Below are 17,478 nucleotides of genomic sequence, written 5' to 3' on the forward strand. Positions count from 1 at the left end.
AATTGTTTAGTCTCAAAGTAATATGAGTTAAAATTAGTCAAATTTCCTACCAATGCGTATAAAATCGGTGCCCAGTTTTAAAATGGTTGGCAGTAGCGGTAGATCGTTGAATGGCGCCTCGATTGGTATGCTAAATACCGCCTCCATTATCTGCTTACGATATTTAAGCGGCGCGGTTAGTTGCTCTTTCGTCGCAATTATTTGATTACAGATGCTAAGTAGAGTCTTAAGGATAGCCGACATAATTGTCTGATCTTTGGTGCCGGTCAATTGCAGAATGAGAAAATTAAGTATTGTATCGTCGAGGTTCTGCAACGACTGCACGGGATCCGATTCGTCCAATATGTGTCCGAATGATTTGATAACTAATAAATTCGTCTTGTACATCTCCTGCTCTTTGTGTGTGTCTTTGATAAAGTGCAAATTGCTGAAGAAACCTGTCGAGTGCTTTCGACCGCCAATATGTGCCAGTTCGGCTAATTTTTTAATTAAATGGGTCAAATGTTTGCGTGAAATATAGCCCAGCGCCACGGCACATGGTGCAATTTTCTGCTCATATTCCGCATGCTTCACATGCTTGTCGAGTTTCTCTTGTCGTGCCGAGTTGATGATCATATCGATTTTAGCATTTATGGTTTGCAATTCAGTGACAAAACACAGCGCCAATGCGAGCGATTTCAGCAACATGCCGCGCTCGATCGACAAGGTAGGCACGACAAATTCGGTGTGCGGCGTATTTATGGGGTATAGATTCAATTGATCGGACATTTTGTTAACCAGCCGTTCAGCGAAGTTTTCATCATGCGCATTCAAGTATTCCACCGTTTCGGTGATGAATTCAATTAATTTGCGTGAAAAAACCGGCTCTTTATTGATGTGCAGCAATAGATCGGGTATGCGTTTATCCCACAGCGTATTCAGTTCGGGGTTCAAATGTGGATAGTAGTATTTTAGGAATGACAATATGTTGGAGGAGCGTTTAACAGAGTGACCCAAAAGAGCGAGACATCTTCCAAATATTGACTCCGGACATGGTACAATTATTTTGCCGCTCTTTGTATTAGACTGGCCAATTTCTTTACCTTGTTCCTCACCAGCGCCCTCTCTCTTTTCGTCGCTCTCATCATCAGCCGCAATTTCATATTCGATGCTCGGCGACTTGGAGAAGAGGCTAGCCAGGCATTTAGCCAAATTCGAGCATACATCCGTGTAGTCCAGTAATACAAAATAGTTCAGTAGTTCGCGCTTCAACAACTCATCCATTGTGCCAGCAGTGGAGGAGAGCATAAAGAGCGAGTTCTCACAGGAGAGCACAAAGTTGGCGTGTTCCTCTAGTGATCCGTGCTCTTGATTCACCTTTGTGTATTTACAACTGTAGCGTATCACAAACCAAACGAACTCTTTCTCTTTGATAAAACCCTTCTGCGATAACGCCACTATGGTCTTCAGTAAAGTCATCTTCATTTTGATGCTCTTCTCTGTTACGATCATCGATTTGATACACTCTAAGAAACCGTGAATTTTATCTTCAATTTGCGCCGTGGACGTATTCATCAGATGGGTGAGTATCAGAAGCGATTTGATACGATCGCGTTCGCTGTTGTTGCGCAAGTGTATCAATAAAGTGTCCACAATCTTCGCTGCATAAATGCCCGAGAGCAGGTGAAAGCAACGTAGCACTTCATAATGGCCCTTCACAGTCTGTGGCTTTTCGTAGTCTGGGAACACACAAACCAAATCGAAGAGATTCGATATTAATGGCTCGGCCACTGTGTCCAACACCGACGGTTGCAATGTGATATTTGTTTTCAACACCGACGAGAGAAATTGCGTCACAGAGTTTCGCTCAATCGATCGACGATAAAGCGCCAGTATTTGTGGTATTAGGCGTGGTGATTGATCCTGTATCTTGTCGACAGGCAACAGCGGATACATCGAAGAGAGTGCTTGCAATATTTCGACGCATACTTTGGGTTCACGCGAATTCAGCCATTGATTGAAAAGTACATCGTAAGCAACCGAAATTTCGGTAGCACAATCAGTTGTAAAATCTGTAGTTTCGGGTGCCGCTGTCGAGGTAGGTGGCAATTCGCCATTAGTGGTGCTTGCTGCAGCTGTGGCGGCAGCAGCAGCACCATGTGTAGATGAGTGTTCCAGTAGTGCTTCACTGAAGTGGCCTATAGCTAGAGGCAAGAAAAAAGTTTAGTTATATAAAGCGGAATATAATTTACCCTGACCAACCATATGCGTGTGCTTGCTTGATGTGGTCGTGCTTAATGCCACCCAGATTCGGCAGTATAGTCGCGAGTATCGGCTTGATGAAAGGCACAACACCAGCGACATTTGCCGTGGCCATAGCTCCCAAACACTGCATTACCATGAAATGTGCGATAGCGCCCTCTTTGGTGTTGGCCATCAATGCTTCCATAACCGCATTGCATTCTTTACGGCCAATGGCCACTAAAATGGTCAGTGCATGATCTTGGATGTGTGGCTGATGTTCGGATGAGCGCGTCAGCTCCGCTACGGCTAATGTTATCAGCTTCTTACTCGCCTCTAAGGGTACGGCTGTATCTGAGTTGACTACTCGTTCGATGGCTCTGAAAGTGAAATGATAAATGCATCACCGCCTTTTATTAGATAAATCCATAAAAAAGGATGAAAGCACAAATCCCATTCGAATAGGAATTTGTAAACTTAATCACCATTATCAAGATCTAATACGGCATTCAGTTTACTACAAGAAAGAGAATAATGCAACGCCTCCTTACTTTCTCAGATAAAGGCGACAGATTTGGTCATAGTTGCATGGCTGTCAGTAATATTTAGTACTGGGCAGGAAATGATCGTTGTCTAAGTCAGTGACCAATCCGATAAGGCACAATGGTAAGATGAACATCAAATAGGAGATTGTGCTTCGTTGCATAAGTTTATGCTGCAGTTGCTCGTTTCGGTTAGATAGGGAACAGGACGCCGTTTGGGCTCCCAACTATAAACTACAACGATCTTGAGAGCTAATTCTGCGCCATATTCAGAAAATTTAGTCTCAAAGATGAAACATCTTCTCATCAACTTTGTCAGAACCCAAAACAAAAAAAACTAGGGTATAAATGAATCCTTTGAGCCGATCAAAATTTGTTTAAATGAATCGATCATGTTCTGGGCTGTAACGTTAGAGTCCAACGTCGTTTTCACGATAGTTATCGGAGGGACCTGGTTAATATACGGCCAAGGTTTGTCACTCCAGCAGCATTCCCCAAAAATTTATGGGGAATGGTTAGCAGGTACAACAACAATAACAGCCAAACTAAAATCCAAAAACTAAAATCCTAATGAATTTTACCAATAGTACGACATTGGGCGATTTGGACAAGGAATGTTCTTTCAGTAGCATTCCGTTGGCAATCTCCGATAAGGTGGTTTTTGGATTGTTTGAGAGCAAGTTTCGCGAAAGATTTATGGACCTTTCCGGATAAAGGGAATGCTAAGCTGTGTAAGCTCTATGAAGGCCTTGGTTTAGTGCTTCAGCCCTGAATATATTCAATGGGATATCTAGGGCTGGTGAAAGCAAGCGAGGAAGGTCTACTCTGCGTTTGGAGGACTAATTACGTCATCCGGCACCAGTGAGGTGAAAGGGTTGGCGCTTTTTCTTGCAGTTATTTATCTTTCTTTTATTATCACTACTGCCCAACACTTAAGTCGCCTCCTCATTTGCCATTAACCTAAACAAATCGGAGCTGCGCGAATCTTAACGAGAGTGGAGACTGGTTGAAGGAGAGGGTATATTAAATTTTTTCTTTTGCATATGGCATTCCACGACTCAAATTCATGTCAACGGCAAATTTGTTCACAAAAAATTCAACTCACTTTAGCAATGTGATGACTGTTTGTTCCGGCAGTTTAGGGTTTCTCTCTCGATAGTCCACAAGTATGTTGGTAGCGCGCGCCGGATGTGTTTCCAAAATCTTGACGAGGGAACTTTTGATGGCCGTACGCACAGTCTCATCCTTATCGATAAGACCTTCGAATAGGTTGTGTAGAATGCCTGCAAAAGAAAGATAAATAATAATAGAAAGATAGGAAATCTTGTTGAAAAATAATTTTAACACAGCATTCAAAGTCAGTAAGTTTGTTACCACCATTTATAAATGTATGTTCGTGGGATATATCCATCCGGGATGGACATCTAAATGAATTACGTGAATTACGTGTTGGTTGGGCTGTTTTTTGCTTCATTTCTATGTTCGCAGCAAAAATGAGTGTTACCAATGAATCAGATTGTGCTGCCAACGGTTGACTGCTGGCACAGCAACAACTGACAGGCCAGTTTGCGAATATTTTGCATGGGCGAGGAAGCCTTAGAAGTAATCGAATTGACCTACATTCACGTCGATGCTATCGCAAGTGTATAATAGCAAATGTATGTATGTATGTATACAGTCAAACCTCCATAACCCGAATCAGCATTACCTACCTCCCAGCGGCGAATCCACTTCAGTAATAAATTACAATTACAGCAAATAAATTACCAAGGATTGCAACTCCAGCAGCACTTCTTTATTAGCAATGTTTAGGCTATTACAACACCTTTTAAAGTTTTTGTAGTCAACTCTGTGTTATAGACCGCATTAGGAGGCGCCTTAATATTTATATTCGATACAGCTTTGCAGAAAAATTTTTTATTCAATTGTATGTGCCACCAGATTTTTACTAGCCATGCCAAATTGTCTTGTGCAAATTCAAGATGTCGTGCTATAGGATTATCCTTACAGAGAGGTAAGTTAGGCGCACTGTGAGCGTATAAATTCCAGGTTTTCACTTAATTGTATGTTTTACCGCTTTTACCTATTTTTTGTTATTTTTGTCCTTTAAAGCCTATTACCACTTAATTTTCTTCGTGATATGGAAACTTTATATACGTTCGTGTTGTCGAGGTTTGACTGTAGTATGCAATTGACGGGTTATGGAATGCAACAAGTTGGAGTTGTTTAGAGCCAAGTAAAAGTGGTTGTAAAGAGTGTAGTAAGGTGCTCCCTCTTAGTTCGAGATAAGAAATTTAAGGCTCCAACCAGCTAATAGGAAAAAAGAATTAGAGGATGACTTTTAATTGGAAATGTGTCATATGAATTCTTTCCATGCTAACTATTTTTTAATATTTTGTATTTTCTGCATGTGTTGATATGACGGGACGGAAACGGTCTGGCTGTCTTAAAAATATTAAACTCAGTTTAAGTGATATTAATTAATAATTTGCGGCCGCCGTAGCCGAATGGGTTGGTGCGTGATTACCATTCGGAATTCACAGAGAGGTCGTTGGTTCGAATCTCGGTGAAAGCAAAATTAATAAAAACATTTTTCTAATAGCGGTCGCCCCTCGGCAGCCAATGGCAAACCTCCGAGTGTATTTCTGCCATGAAAAAGCTCCTCATAAAAATATCTGCCGTTCGGAGTCGGCTTGAAACTGTAGGTCCCTCCATTTGTGGAACAATATCAAGACGCACACCACAAATAGGAGGAGGAGCTCGGCCAAACACCTAACAGAAAGTGAACGCGCCAATTATTTATTTTTTTGTTTTTAATTAATAATTTGTGCGTATGTTTTTATGGACTTTTTAATGAATTTAACATTAGACTTTACTATAAAAAACGTTTGAAAATTGAAAAGTCGAAAATACTAAATAAAAAATTAAATTATGAAATACTGAGTATTATTCATTAGTTGCTGAACGAGAACTCTTTCTGGAATGATGTAATCGGTAACGTCTATAATATTTGTTTCGTTTTAAATTATTCATGAAATGCAAAACTTTGGTTGATCGAGTAATTGTAATAATCAAAAAAATTATTAAAAACATGATTTTCTCTCACCGAATAGGTTGATTTGAAGTGAAAATTTCATATAAGTTGATTTACCCAACGATATTTTCCGCCAAAAATCTTCCTTAAGACAAAAATTAATGAACAACACTAACTTCATCTCTTCCCTGTCTTTATGGCCTTAGGGATCTAGGAATTGCAACGGACGCAGGTGCTTTTTTAGGCCAAGAAAGGCAAGAGCCAAGATCTAAAACAGTTCAGATGTAAAAAAAAAATAAAATTTAGAGACATGTAACCGTCAATCATTTATTAAGAAAGGATAGTATCAAATTCGATATTTCAAAAGTGCAGGAATGAGAGCAGATGTTGTAGATGTTTCCTTTTTTTGTTTTTGGGGGTGAGGTTAGGATCAAAATGCCGTCGCACTTACACTTACGCACCGTCGTCTACAGCGTCGAGTTGTGTGGTCACTTAAACAAACCCTCCTCTCCTTTTGGAGAGAGAGAGAAATTTCTCTCTCAAGGAAAAAAATTATCTTATTATATTATTATTAAATTATAAAATTGGGAGATTCAGCCGAATTTTTCACGATCATTTCACATGTATACTCACACACTCATTTAATCAGTTCGTTTGTTCAGATGGCAATGAAGTGTCATTGGTTAATTTTTTTCCTATATCACAAACACAAGCTAATTTTTGTTAAACACATCCCAAGTGATGTCAGCCCATCAGCCGATTCTGCCAAATTCACTCAGAGCCGAAATTCACCATGATCAGCAACCATTAATTCAACTCAAGAGCATAAGCGAAAATTCTCTCCCAAGGAGAAAAAAAAGCCAGTTAACGAACAGAAAATTATACCACTTGCAAAAACTGGTAGGAAAAGAAATTCACCATGATCAGCAACCATTAATTCAACTCAAGAGCATAAGCGAAAATTCTCTCCCAAGGAGAAAAAAAAGCCAGTTAACGAACAGAAAATTATACCACTTGCAAAAACTGGTAGGAGAAGACTTATCAGCTGAGTTTGTTTACAAATTTTTGTTTTCTCTAAAAGAATACCATAAATTTACTTTGTATACTCGTTCTTATCGTTTCTGAATATAAACTGCAAATTTCAAACCGGCAAAAGGGCAACAATTTACAAAATGCTAGATTCCACAATTAAATAAATTTGTTTGTTTACATATAAAAAGTTCAATCATATGCTACATATCAGATATTTTCGTGGTGGATAATTTTTGCTGGCTAAAATTTTTCCAGCACAGAATTAGCTCCTCTGTTGCAATGAACTTTGCTCTCTCAGTATTTGAGGCAGATACACATAATTGTTTATCGTTAATGAACGCCTACTTACAAAATTAGGAATAACTATTCCAATATCGAAACCAACTGTTGATATTGAAGTACTCAGTTGCCAAATGTACTCGACACTTCCTTCAATGGTAAAAGCTATCTATTTTCGGAAGCGGCATAACAATTGTAAGATCCTCAAGCACAAATTTCAGTAGACGCTTGATCTAAACAGCTTTCTAGGATATACGAAACCACAGTTGAGAGAATACCGAAGGTTGTACATTCCACCAACCGCTAATCGGTTCTAAGTAAAATTGATAGAACCAGCTGTTGAGAGCCCACGTAACTCACGATGTACAGAATGCAGAGGTATGCTCAACATCAGACCATTAACGGGCTCTCAGCCAAATCGGGTTATTTATCATGTTTGGACGTAGCTCCAGTTTTTTTTTTGTTTGCTTGTTTACAAACAACTATTTTGACACACTCTTCTTAGTTCTCACTCGCATTTCCTATAGAATTTGGTCACGTTACTCTATTTTTCTCACTTCAATCTACATTTCCTACTTTCATTCTTGTAGTCCATCGTTCTTGGAGTAAGTCAATTTTCGGTAATAGCAACGATTATTCTTGTAGTTAACAATTATACTCCGCCGATTAATCAACATCTCATTGTGGCCGATAAAAGTTAATTTTCCAGACGACCTTATCTAGTAGAGGAGAAATTTTACCCAGGTTGATCTCTTGACCTGTGGAGACTAATATCCATTTTTTTAAATATGTAACACCGCGATTTTTCAGATGGCCAAAAAAAAAGAAAATTAAAAAAGCGGCGTTTTTATTATAGGCCATTTTGCATGGAAAATGAGGATCACCCTAAAATTTGTATTTTTTTCCTGAATTTTTTTTGCATAGATTCTCTCACTTCTTCGCATCTATTGCATGACCAGCGAGCTTTTTAATTATATACTGCAAATAATTGTACAAAATTTAAAAAATAGAAGAAACCAAGAATTTTTAACAGAATTTTTTTTCTTTCGTAATTAACATGTTTTCTTATTTTTTTTATTTACCACTCAGATGCCATTTTGCGCATATTCGTAGCGCTTTATTTTTGTTATGCGCTGTAACTGAAGTTGGCTTCTTACTTTTTCCAACTTCAATTTTTGTTATAAAATCCAGCATTGTGGCAAATTAATCGAAATTATTATTAATGTACGTCCGAATCAATTTTTATGTGTGCGATTATTTTCACTTAGTTTTCAAAATATCTTCTAACTTTTTATGCATAGCGAAATTATTTCCCCACGTTTGTTGCGTTAAGCGATAGCAGGTATTTTGGTTCGTACGCCGACAACTGTACGATTTCAACTGAAAGTCAAGCACCATTTCGCTGTATGCCACTGGTGCAGCAGAGCACCTTTAAGATTAAAATTTAAGTTGTGTGATTTTTTAAGGTTTGCTTTCGCTTTTTCTCTCATTATTTGGTGTTAAAGTTGAGCTGGGTATAGCGGTGCTTTAAAGAGGAATATTCACACCTATTTTCGAAAGCAAATTCAAATGATTTTTGTTTTTAATCATCTTGCATGCCAAATCTGTGAAATTTCTTCTCATTAGTGACTAAAATTGTATATCTATATATATAAAATTCAAATTATGTATGTACATATCTATAGATCGACTTGCGTCCTAAACGCATAAACCGATCGTAACCAAATTTGAAACACGAACTGGATACCTTACCGGGATGGTCATAGGCTAAAAAATATTTTGATATATATAGGGGGCGTGGCACCTCCCATACAAATGGAGTTTTTAACAGTCCGTATTTCTGAAAGTATTTACGTTAGGCCACTGAAATTTGGTAAGGGGTTATATGACATTAATCCTTACCACATCCACAAAAACTGCGTATAACTAAAGAGGGGGCGTGGCACCTCCCATGCAAATGGATTTTTTAACAATCCGTATTTCTGGAAGTATTTACGTTAGACTACTGGAATTTGGGAAGGGGTTATATGAGGTTAATTCCTAACACCTCCAAGAAAACTGAGAAAAACGAAAAAGGGGGCTTGGCACCTCCCATATAAATGCAATTTTTCATTGTCCATATCTCCGGAAGTATTTGGGCTAGACAACTGAAATTTGGTAAGAGATTATATAAGGTTAATACCTGCAGGTGCAGATGAAAACTGGTGATAGCTAGAAATGGGGCGTGACACCTCCTATACAAATGGGATTTTTCATACTGCATATTACTGGACGCATTTATGGTAGAATACCAAAAATTGGTAAAAAGTTTAATGAAGTTAGTATTTAGTACTCCTAGAAAAAATATGAGCTTAGAGAAAAATGGGGGTTAGACCATTTGATATAGAAACGAATTTATATTATCAACGATAGAGGTTACGGATCAAAAAGTCGCGTACGAAACTATTCAAGGAATGATTATTGAAAATAAGGGAGGATTAATTTTTTTGGATGCGCCTGGAGGAACCGGCAAAACATTTCTGCTTAATTTGATATTGGCTGATGTAAGAGAAAAGAAAGAAATCGCTGTGGCAGTTGCTTCTTCAGGAATAGCGGCTACCCTTTTGTGTGGCGGATGAACAGCTCACTCAGCTTTTAAGTTACCACTGTCTATGCAAATATCTGACACACCGATGTGCAATATAAGCAAAAACTCAGGTCAAGGTAGGGTTCTAAAGACATGTAAGCTAATCGTGTGGGATGAGTGCACAATGGCCCATAAAAAGTCGCTGGAAGCTTTAGACCGATCTCTGAGAGACTTGAGAGGTAATGATCAACCCATGGGTGGTGCCTTACTCTTAATGGCAGGGGATTTTCGACAAATTCTTCCAGTTATTCCGAAAGGAACCGCCGCAGATGAAGTGAATGCCTGCTTAAAATCGTCATACCTATGGGACTACGTTCAAAAATTGACTTTCTACAAATATGAGAGCACATTTGGGAGGAGATGCTTCAACAGAAGTTTTTTCTGAACAACTACTTACAATAGGCAATGGAAAAACACCAGTTTCTTTACCACCAAATTTAATTTCTTTTCCTCCAGGTTTTTGTCAACTTATGTTATCAGCCGATGATTTGATAGAAAGGGTATTTCCAAATATTTCAGCCAATCACACAAACTATAGATGGCTTCGAGAAAGGGCAATTTTGGCACCTAAGAATGACGATGTAAATGTCATTAATTCCAAAATTCAAGAAGTACTACCAGGAACTGTCACAACTTATCATTCCATTGACACAGTCGTCGAAGAATCCCAGGCTGTTCATTATCCCGTTGAGTTTCTTAACTCCTTGGACCCATCAGGAATTCCTCCTCATCGACTGATGCTTAAAAAGGGGGCCATGATAATTATGCTGCGTAATTTGGATCCTCCACGTTTATGCAATGGCACAAGGCTAATCATCACGAAACTTTTACCGAATGTTATAGAAGCTATGGTTTTATCAGGAAATTTTGAAAACCACAAAGTTTTCATACCAAGAATTCCAATGATACCGACGGATAACCTTTCAATTTTAAACGCCTCCAATTTCCTATTAGACTGGCTTTCGCAATGCCCATAAGTAAAGCTCAGGGACAATCATTAGCTATAGTAGGAGTCAATCTAACCAACTCATGTTTTACCCATGGCCAATTATATGTAGCCTGCTCCAGAGTTGTCGCACCGAAAAACATTTTTATTTATACTCAAAATAATATAACAAAAAATGTCGTACATCCGATCGTTTTAAATAATACCTAAACTGACTTAAAAAAGTTAAAGTTGTTTTATTTACATTGCATACTTTTTGATAGAAATGTGGGGTGAAACCCACGGGTATAAGCTAGTTTTGTATATTTTTGAAATGTTAAATGAAAAATGGATGGGGGACTTAACTTAGCTGGCACTTTAAAAATATCAAGCTTTCATCAATAATGGGATATGTTAAAAAATTTCATAGAGATGCCTCAATCCATGCTCGTTATTCGATGGATAGACAGGCGTGGCCATATCGATCCATAGACATCTGATATGTAAAATTTTTAATTTTTAAAATGCTATAAAACTTAATATTATGATGACTTTAATATGACTTTCTTTACTAGAAGCGTAAGCTCCTGCACTATTTTTTTAATTATTTATTTATAATTACCGAATACAACTTTATTTAAAAGGCTTGCATCACTGGGTGTGTAGTAGCCGGACCTAGCAACCCAATTTAATATCAAATTTCTCCAAAATTTCAACCTCCATTTTAGCAATAGTGCGGACACTATTTTGTTTAAGCACCTCAATTTTCGATCGACCCGAAAGAACAAGTTTAGCGGTGTTAAGTCCTAGCGGCGAGAAAGTCAACTGATCTCATCAAAAACTGATTACATCAGTATTGAACATAGTGGCGCACTATTACAGAGATCGATTTCGGAATGGCTTGTGCGGCACTTGACGCCAGTTTGCTGGAACCAATTGCGCTCTCATGCAATTCTTCATTACACTACTAAACAAAACTATTTGGCATGCCTCTATAGCGTTCTTCATTGCCCGTAACGCTGTTGACTTCGAAGCACAATAGTCGAATAATCCCATTAATCGAAAAACCAAAATATAGTCAGACGCTCTGAATGTATTCGCTTTTCTACGGTAATTTTAACATAGCAAGAGATTTCTACCTTCAATGTCTGAGTTAATTGAATCTTAAAAGGGAATAAGATGACGACTTCACATAGAATGCAGTCTCGTGTGGCTAACGTTGAGTTGCTGAGATCTGAGGCGAATCGATGTTATCGGATTCATGTGCACACGAGCAACGACAGCAATAATATGATCGTTTGTGCGGATCAAGGATAGTTTGTGTTGTGAATTATCTGGCCAATTTATTGACCTTACCTTTTTTTAATTTCCAATGTTTCGGTAATTTGGCAGCCTTTTTTGACTCATTCTATATAAAAGCGGTCATATGAAAATGAAAGAGATGCTTAAGTCGAGTTAAGGGAGAAATGAGATAAGTGGCATTCTAGCAGTGTGAATCTTGAAAATCTCAGAAAAAGTGTGTGTAGCGTAGGACACATAACAGAAGTGAAACATTCAAGGCATACAAAGAAAGAGGGAGAGACCCAAGAGATAATGAGAGAGAGAGAGAGAGAGAGAGAGAAAGAATATACATACATATATCTAAATAAATTCACAACATTAGCAGAGAATACAAATAGACAAAAATGGAGAAGGGTCGACCGGTGTAGGTAAACGCTGGACACAAACCATGGCAACAACGCGCACTACTCCGAGCGTTTATCACCAAGCACTAGCCAGGAAACGGAAATAAGCGCCAAAAAGTAGGCACCAAAAAAAAAAACGACAAAAAATTGGGACCAAAAAACGCCCCAAACAGTAGGCACCAAGGAAATATAACGCCAAAAAGTAGGCACCAAAGATATAGTTCCCACAAGTTTGCACCAATAAACAAGCGCCAAAAAGTAGGTACCAAAGATATAGTTCCCACAAGTTTGCACCAATAAACAAGCGCCAAAAAGTAGGCAGTGCTATTTCTCACTAGAAATTAGCAACCACAAAGAAAAACTCAGGAAAAATAGCCTAAAGTGTATCTAAGATATGTATATGAGGTATAGCTCTCTCTCTCCTTTTCCTCTACGTTACATATTTTTTCTCTCTCGCGGAACGAAAGTGCCCAAAACGTTGCATGGCCGTGAAATTTTACTCTTCATTCTCGCTCGTCCATCGATGCCTAAGAAGCTTCACTTCAAAAAAATTTCGAGTCTATGAGAAAAAAAAAATGTCAAAAATCAACGCGACTTTTGAGTCAGTTAAAATCAGCCCTTTTTTATAACAAAACTCATTGGGCTATGAAATTGATCCCTGATATTTTTCTAAAAATTCTGATTAGAAAGTGTGGCATTTTGATGAAAATTTACTGAATTTTTTTTTAATTTGTAGAAAATTGGAAATTTGGATTTTTGTGGTTTTGGGTAATAAAAAAATTTATAAAATTAAATACGAAGCAAATAAATTGTCAAAGCTTGTTAATAAGTCCAAGTGCTATAGTTATTTAACACAGTGACGGTAATCTACAGATATATTCCTTCCGCTAGTGCACCGGATATCAAAAATTTAAAGGACTGGTTTTTAGTGCAAGACTTCATTTCGTATTGAATGGAATGAAATTAACTCAAATTCATGAATATGGTATTTATTTTATGTATAAATACAATTTACAAAATTTAATGCAATTTGTATGCGCGGCCCCACTATTCCTGAATTCCTGACTGAAACGCACTCGGATGTTTGCCAACAGGCAAGCACTATCAAGTAGAAAGTTATTTACGGTTAGAACCTACGAACTTCGAATGAATATTAGATTTATGAATGTCTGTGAATCATTTCTAATTTCGATTAATGATTGAATATCAGCGAAACAATAAAACTGCGTTATAGTAATCAATAATCAGACAATTTTTGTTACAACTAATTCATGCTATTTTTTACTACCCTTGATAAATGTTATAGTAACACAATCTATGGGCTTGCTTTGTTGCGAAATCAATAAAGACCATGAAAAATCTACATTTAATGTCAATACCCTACATGTAATGTCACGAACAAACCATATGAATGGCAGATTATTGTTATCTACCCATGTAACTCATGTACGAGTATACATACACGTACACGTGCACGCACAGTATTGACCAATAGTAAGTTACCAAATGTACGTTCCAGGGGGGTTGGTATATATGTCTAAATAAAAATATATATATGTAATTGCGTTTTTGGTTTAAAGACTAAAATATATATAACTTATCAATCAACACTTTATATTTGATGGCTGATGCGCTTCTTTGGAGCTTTGAAGAAATTAATTATATGCTGTAGCAAACCTTCAGATTCAATTTCACTCGGTGTGCCTAACTGGCGCCGGTTAGCGCGAGAAAGAAACGACTGGCGCGATTTGTTAAACTAGAGGTTATTGCGTGAATCAAGAAGAAGAAACTAAACTATTTCTTTGCAGACAGTTTTTCCGATAGTTGCATGATAGTTGACTTAGGAATATTGTGTTACTGTAAACTTGATTCTAATGATATTTTCTTCTCAATACACGGCAGCTTAAATTTCTTTTCAGATAATAAGAGGAACGTATATTCGAATTTCGATTTTTTTGTGGCGATATATTGGTACTCATGTCTCTCAGTCATGCCGACGAGTTCGACCATTTTGAGTGTTCAGTTAATTGTTGACGGCTGCTTTGCTTGCACGTGTTTCGGCTCGTCTTCGATTTTTACCTATTCAAAAAGATGGATCAAAGAAGCTGTATCAAATTTTGTGTGAAAAACGAAATTAAGTGCGCGGATGCATTCGGCATGATAAGAGCTGGTTGAAGTAACAAGTGATTTCTTCACATGCCCAACAGTATTGAACGATTGTTTCATAGAAGCTATGGACTGGCCGGCGTATTTTCCGGATCTAAAACCCAATAGAAAACATTTGGGGTATATTAGTCAGAAGAGTTTACGCCCACAATCGCCAAATTGAAAACACCAACGAGCTTAAAGCAGCAATTAAGGCAGAAAGGGCTTCTCTAGATGTAAATTTACTTAAAAAGTTAGCAGAATTGATGAAAACAAGGTTTTTTGTGTCGCTGAAACAAATGGTGCTTCCATAGAATACTAAAATATTCTAAACGACAGAAAAAGAAAAAATCGAAAAATTATACTTTTGTTTAACTTTTGTTAAAACACTTTAATTAAACAGTGTCTTATCATTTTGAAACGCCTGGAAATACGTTTTTGCTAAAAATTTTTTTTATACAGATTTATTTTCCTCTGAAATCTATAAATTAAACAGTTTGAAAAATTAGGGGTGTTTACGATTAGAAACGTACCTTATTTTAGAGGAGAAAATAATTTATTTTTATTCTGAAATTTTTGGAGTTTCACCATTTTGATTCATGTCTAAATACTGAAGGCTCACAGTACAATTTATTACTTTTCACATGGTTTTACAATGAATTTAGCAGTTTGAAAGTTATTGTTTCGGAGTAAATACAAATGTATGTATGCATGTATTTTAATTTTCGCATTATTGCATGACCACATGAATGTTGGTCATTCCACATGCATCCATAAATACATACATACATACAATATATGCTAATATGAGTCATTGGCTTGCACTGATACTGAATACTTGAAAAGCTTAATAAAATATTTTCATGCACAAATCTTTGCGTTTAAATTCAAGTACGGATAATTACAGTACCAATAAAACTGAAAAGGCTAATCGAAATACAAAAAATCAAAATGCACAAAAACTAATTTATTTATTGCTGCGATGCTATGCAGTAGTCGAGTGAGCTAAATAAAGTGAATTTAAAAACTCATTTCTACATACACACATAGATAAATAACCACTAGAATGTGGGCATATCAGTTAAAAATAGAGCCCAACTTCAGTCAGATAAGACGCGCACATAAATTAAGCGGCAGCTTACCTTTAAACGATCAACAAATTCAGCCCACTACTACATTTGCATGCTACAGAACAGTAAAATGTACACATTCTTGTTTAAATATACAAAACAAACCACAAGAAAATTTAATGAAGCTCAACAGGTAACCAACCGAGCCGTGCAATAAAATACGCACAAACAACAACAAAGCGTGATATGAAAAACTTTGTGAAAGCATAAGCTGTGCTTATTACAGCTTTATTAAATTGTCGCATGTCAGTGGATCAATAAAATCCTCCTGTTTTTATGTTAAAAATACAATGCGAGTTGAGCATGAAAGCGGCGGAAAAGCTGCGGAAAATATCTATCAGAGAGTGAGATGGCAGTGGGCGACCTGCCGGCAATTGAATGACAGGCCAATAATTTGCGTATAAATACGCAAAGCACATATGTATGTATGTATGTATGTATGTACACACATACAAGTACATACTCTCGTGTGTGTACATTAGTATAAAATTCAATAAAATAAACCCAACTAACCAAAGCGCTAAAAGTTTGGTGTGAACTTTAAAAGGCTCAAGCATGCCACTTAGGCCGTGAAGCTAGTTCCGTTCTTTCTTAAAATTCTAAATATTGCTGGATATTTGGATATTGGACATTTGGCAGAAATCGATTTTGAGAAAGCTGTCTAATCGTCAACACCTCTACTGCAAGGCTAGATCCGTGGACACAACACTCCACCAAATACAAAGAAAGAAAGAAATGATACTAAGATATTTATTGCTACGAAGGTTTCCTTTTTTGGAGGCTAACAAAAGGGTGATCAGTTTAGAGGTATCGGATTTTAAATTGAAATAAAACAACGCAAATTCAAATTGACGGCGTATTCTTTATTATTTTTGTGTAGAATCATTCATGACATTTATTTTTTACAGGCAATCCCTTTCAAATGTTGGCCGCAACTGCACTGTAATCCGGCCATCCCGAAACACCAATTTTGAATGACTCCCTGGAGGACTTCGGTCGATATCTCGTGAATAATTTTAGTAATGCTGGCTTCCAATGTCTCAATCGAAGCTGGTTTATCCACAAAGCATTTAGATTTTACATACTCCCACAAATAAAAGTTCAAAGGTGTGATATCACACGATCTTGGTGGCCACTCCACTGGTCCGAGACGAGAGATAAATTTCTCCCAGTAAATCTATTGTTTCAAGGGCTGTATAGCAAGCAGCGCCGTCTTGTTGGAACCAAATGGTGTGAAGATCACGAGCTTCAATTTCTGGTATCTAAAAGTCGTTTATCATGGCGCGATAACGTTCGCCATTCACTGTTACATTGGCGCCAGCCTCGCCTTTGAAAAAATATAGTTCGATGATTCCTACAGCCCACATGCCGCAGCAAACGGTAATGGCTGTTATTGAATGGCTTCGGATTGCTTTTCCGCTCAAATATGGCAATTTTGCTTATTGGCGTAGAACACAACCCGAGCGTATGTGCCTTTCTTTCTGCAGATATTTTTCATCCTTCTTCGCGCGAAAGTCGAGAAGCTGGAGTCTACCGAGTGGATCATATCTCGACAGCAATCTCAGTCTGTCCATGGGGAAGGCTATGAGTTGCCTGAACCTCTTTTGATTACACCCTCCAGTAAAGACTTCCCCTGGCATAGACCCATAATTTGATGCCAGCTCACATCTCTTAGTAGCCTTAGCTCTTCACTTCTCCGTGCGACAGCAAGAAAGAGCTCGGATCCTGTTAATAAAGAGACTGCAGCTTCTCTAGCCATATATCCGCTACTTCGTGTATTGGAACCAATAGGAGCCGAATGCGATTGTACATTCCTAACCAATTAATTTATTGAGAAATAAACTTAAGGACTAATGAGGA

General features: G+C 37.6%; 1 protein-coding gene across 2 annotated transcripts in view; it reads right to left on the reverse strand.

Annotated features, from left to right (window-relative positions):
- The window catches only part of LOC129239617 (maestro heat-like repeat-containing protein family member 1), a 35,827-nt gene that overhangs the window by 8,104 nt on the left and 10,245 nt on the right, over positions 1-17,478 (reverse strand). Inside the window, exons 1-4 of one of the 2 annotated variants that reach the window (XM_054875260.1) lie at positions 8,190-8,408; positions 3,868-4,045; positions 2,242-2,600; positions 51-2,183 (exon numbers count right to left, since the gene is read on the reverse strand). In XM_054875260.1, the coding sequence (XP_054731235.1) occupies positions 51-2,183; positions 2,242-2,600; positions 3,868-4,045; positions 8,190-8,301 (2,782 nt within the window). In that variant the 5' untranslated portion in view covers positions 8,302-8,408. Of the gene's footprint in view, positions 1-50; positions 2,184-2,241; positions 2,601-3,867; positions 4,046-8,189; positions 8,409-17,478 lie in introns of those variants that run through there. The other variant, XM_054875261.1, reaches the window with a different exon arrangement.

Source organism: Anastrepha obliqua, chromosome 2, assembly GCF_027943255.1.
Source record: "Anastrepha obliqua isolate idAnaObli1 chromosome 2, idAnaObli1_1.0, whole genome shotgun sequence".
NCBI classification, from domain to species: Eukaryota; Metazoa; Arthropoda; class Insecta; order Diptera; family Tephritidae; genus Anastrepha; species Anastrepha obliqua.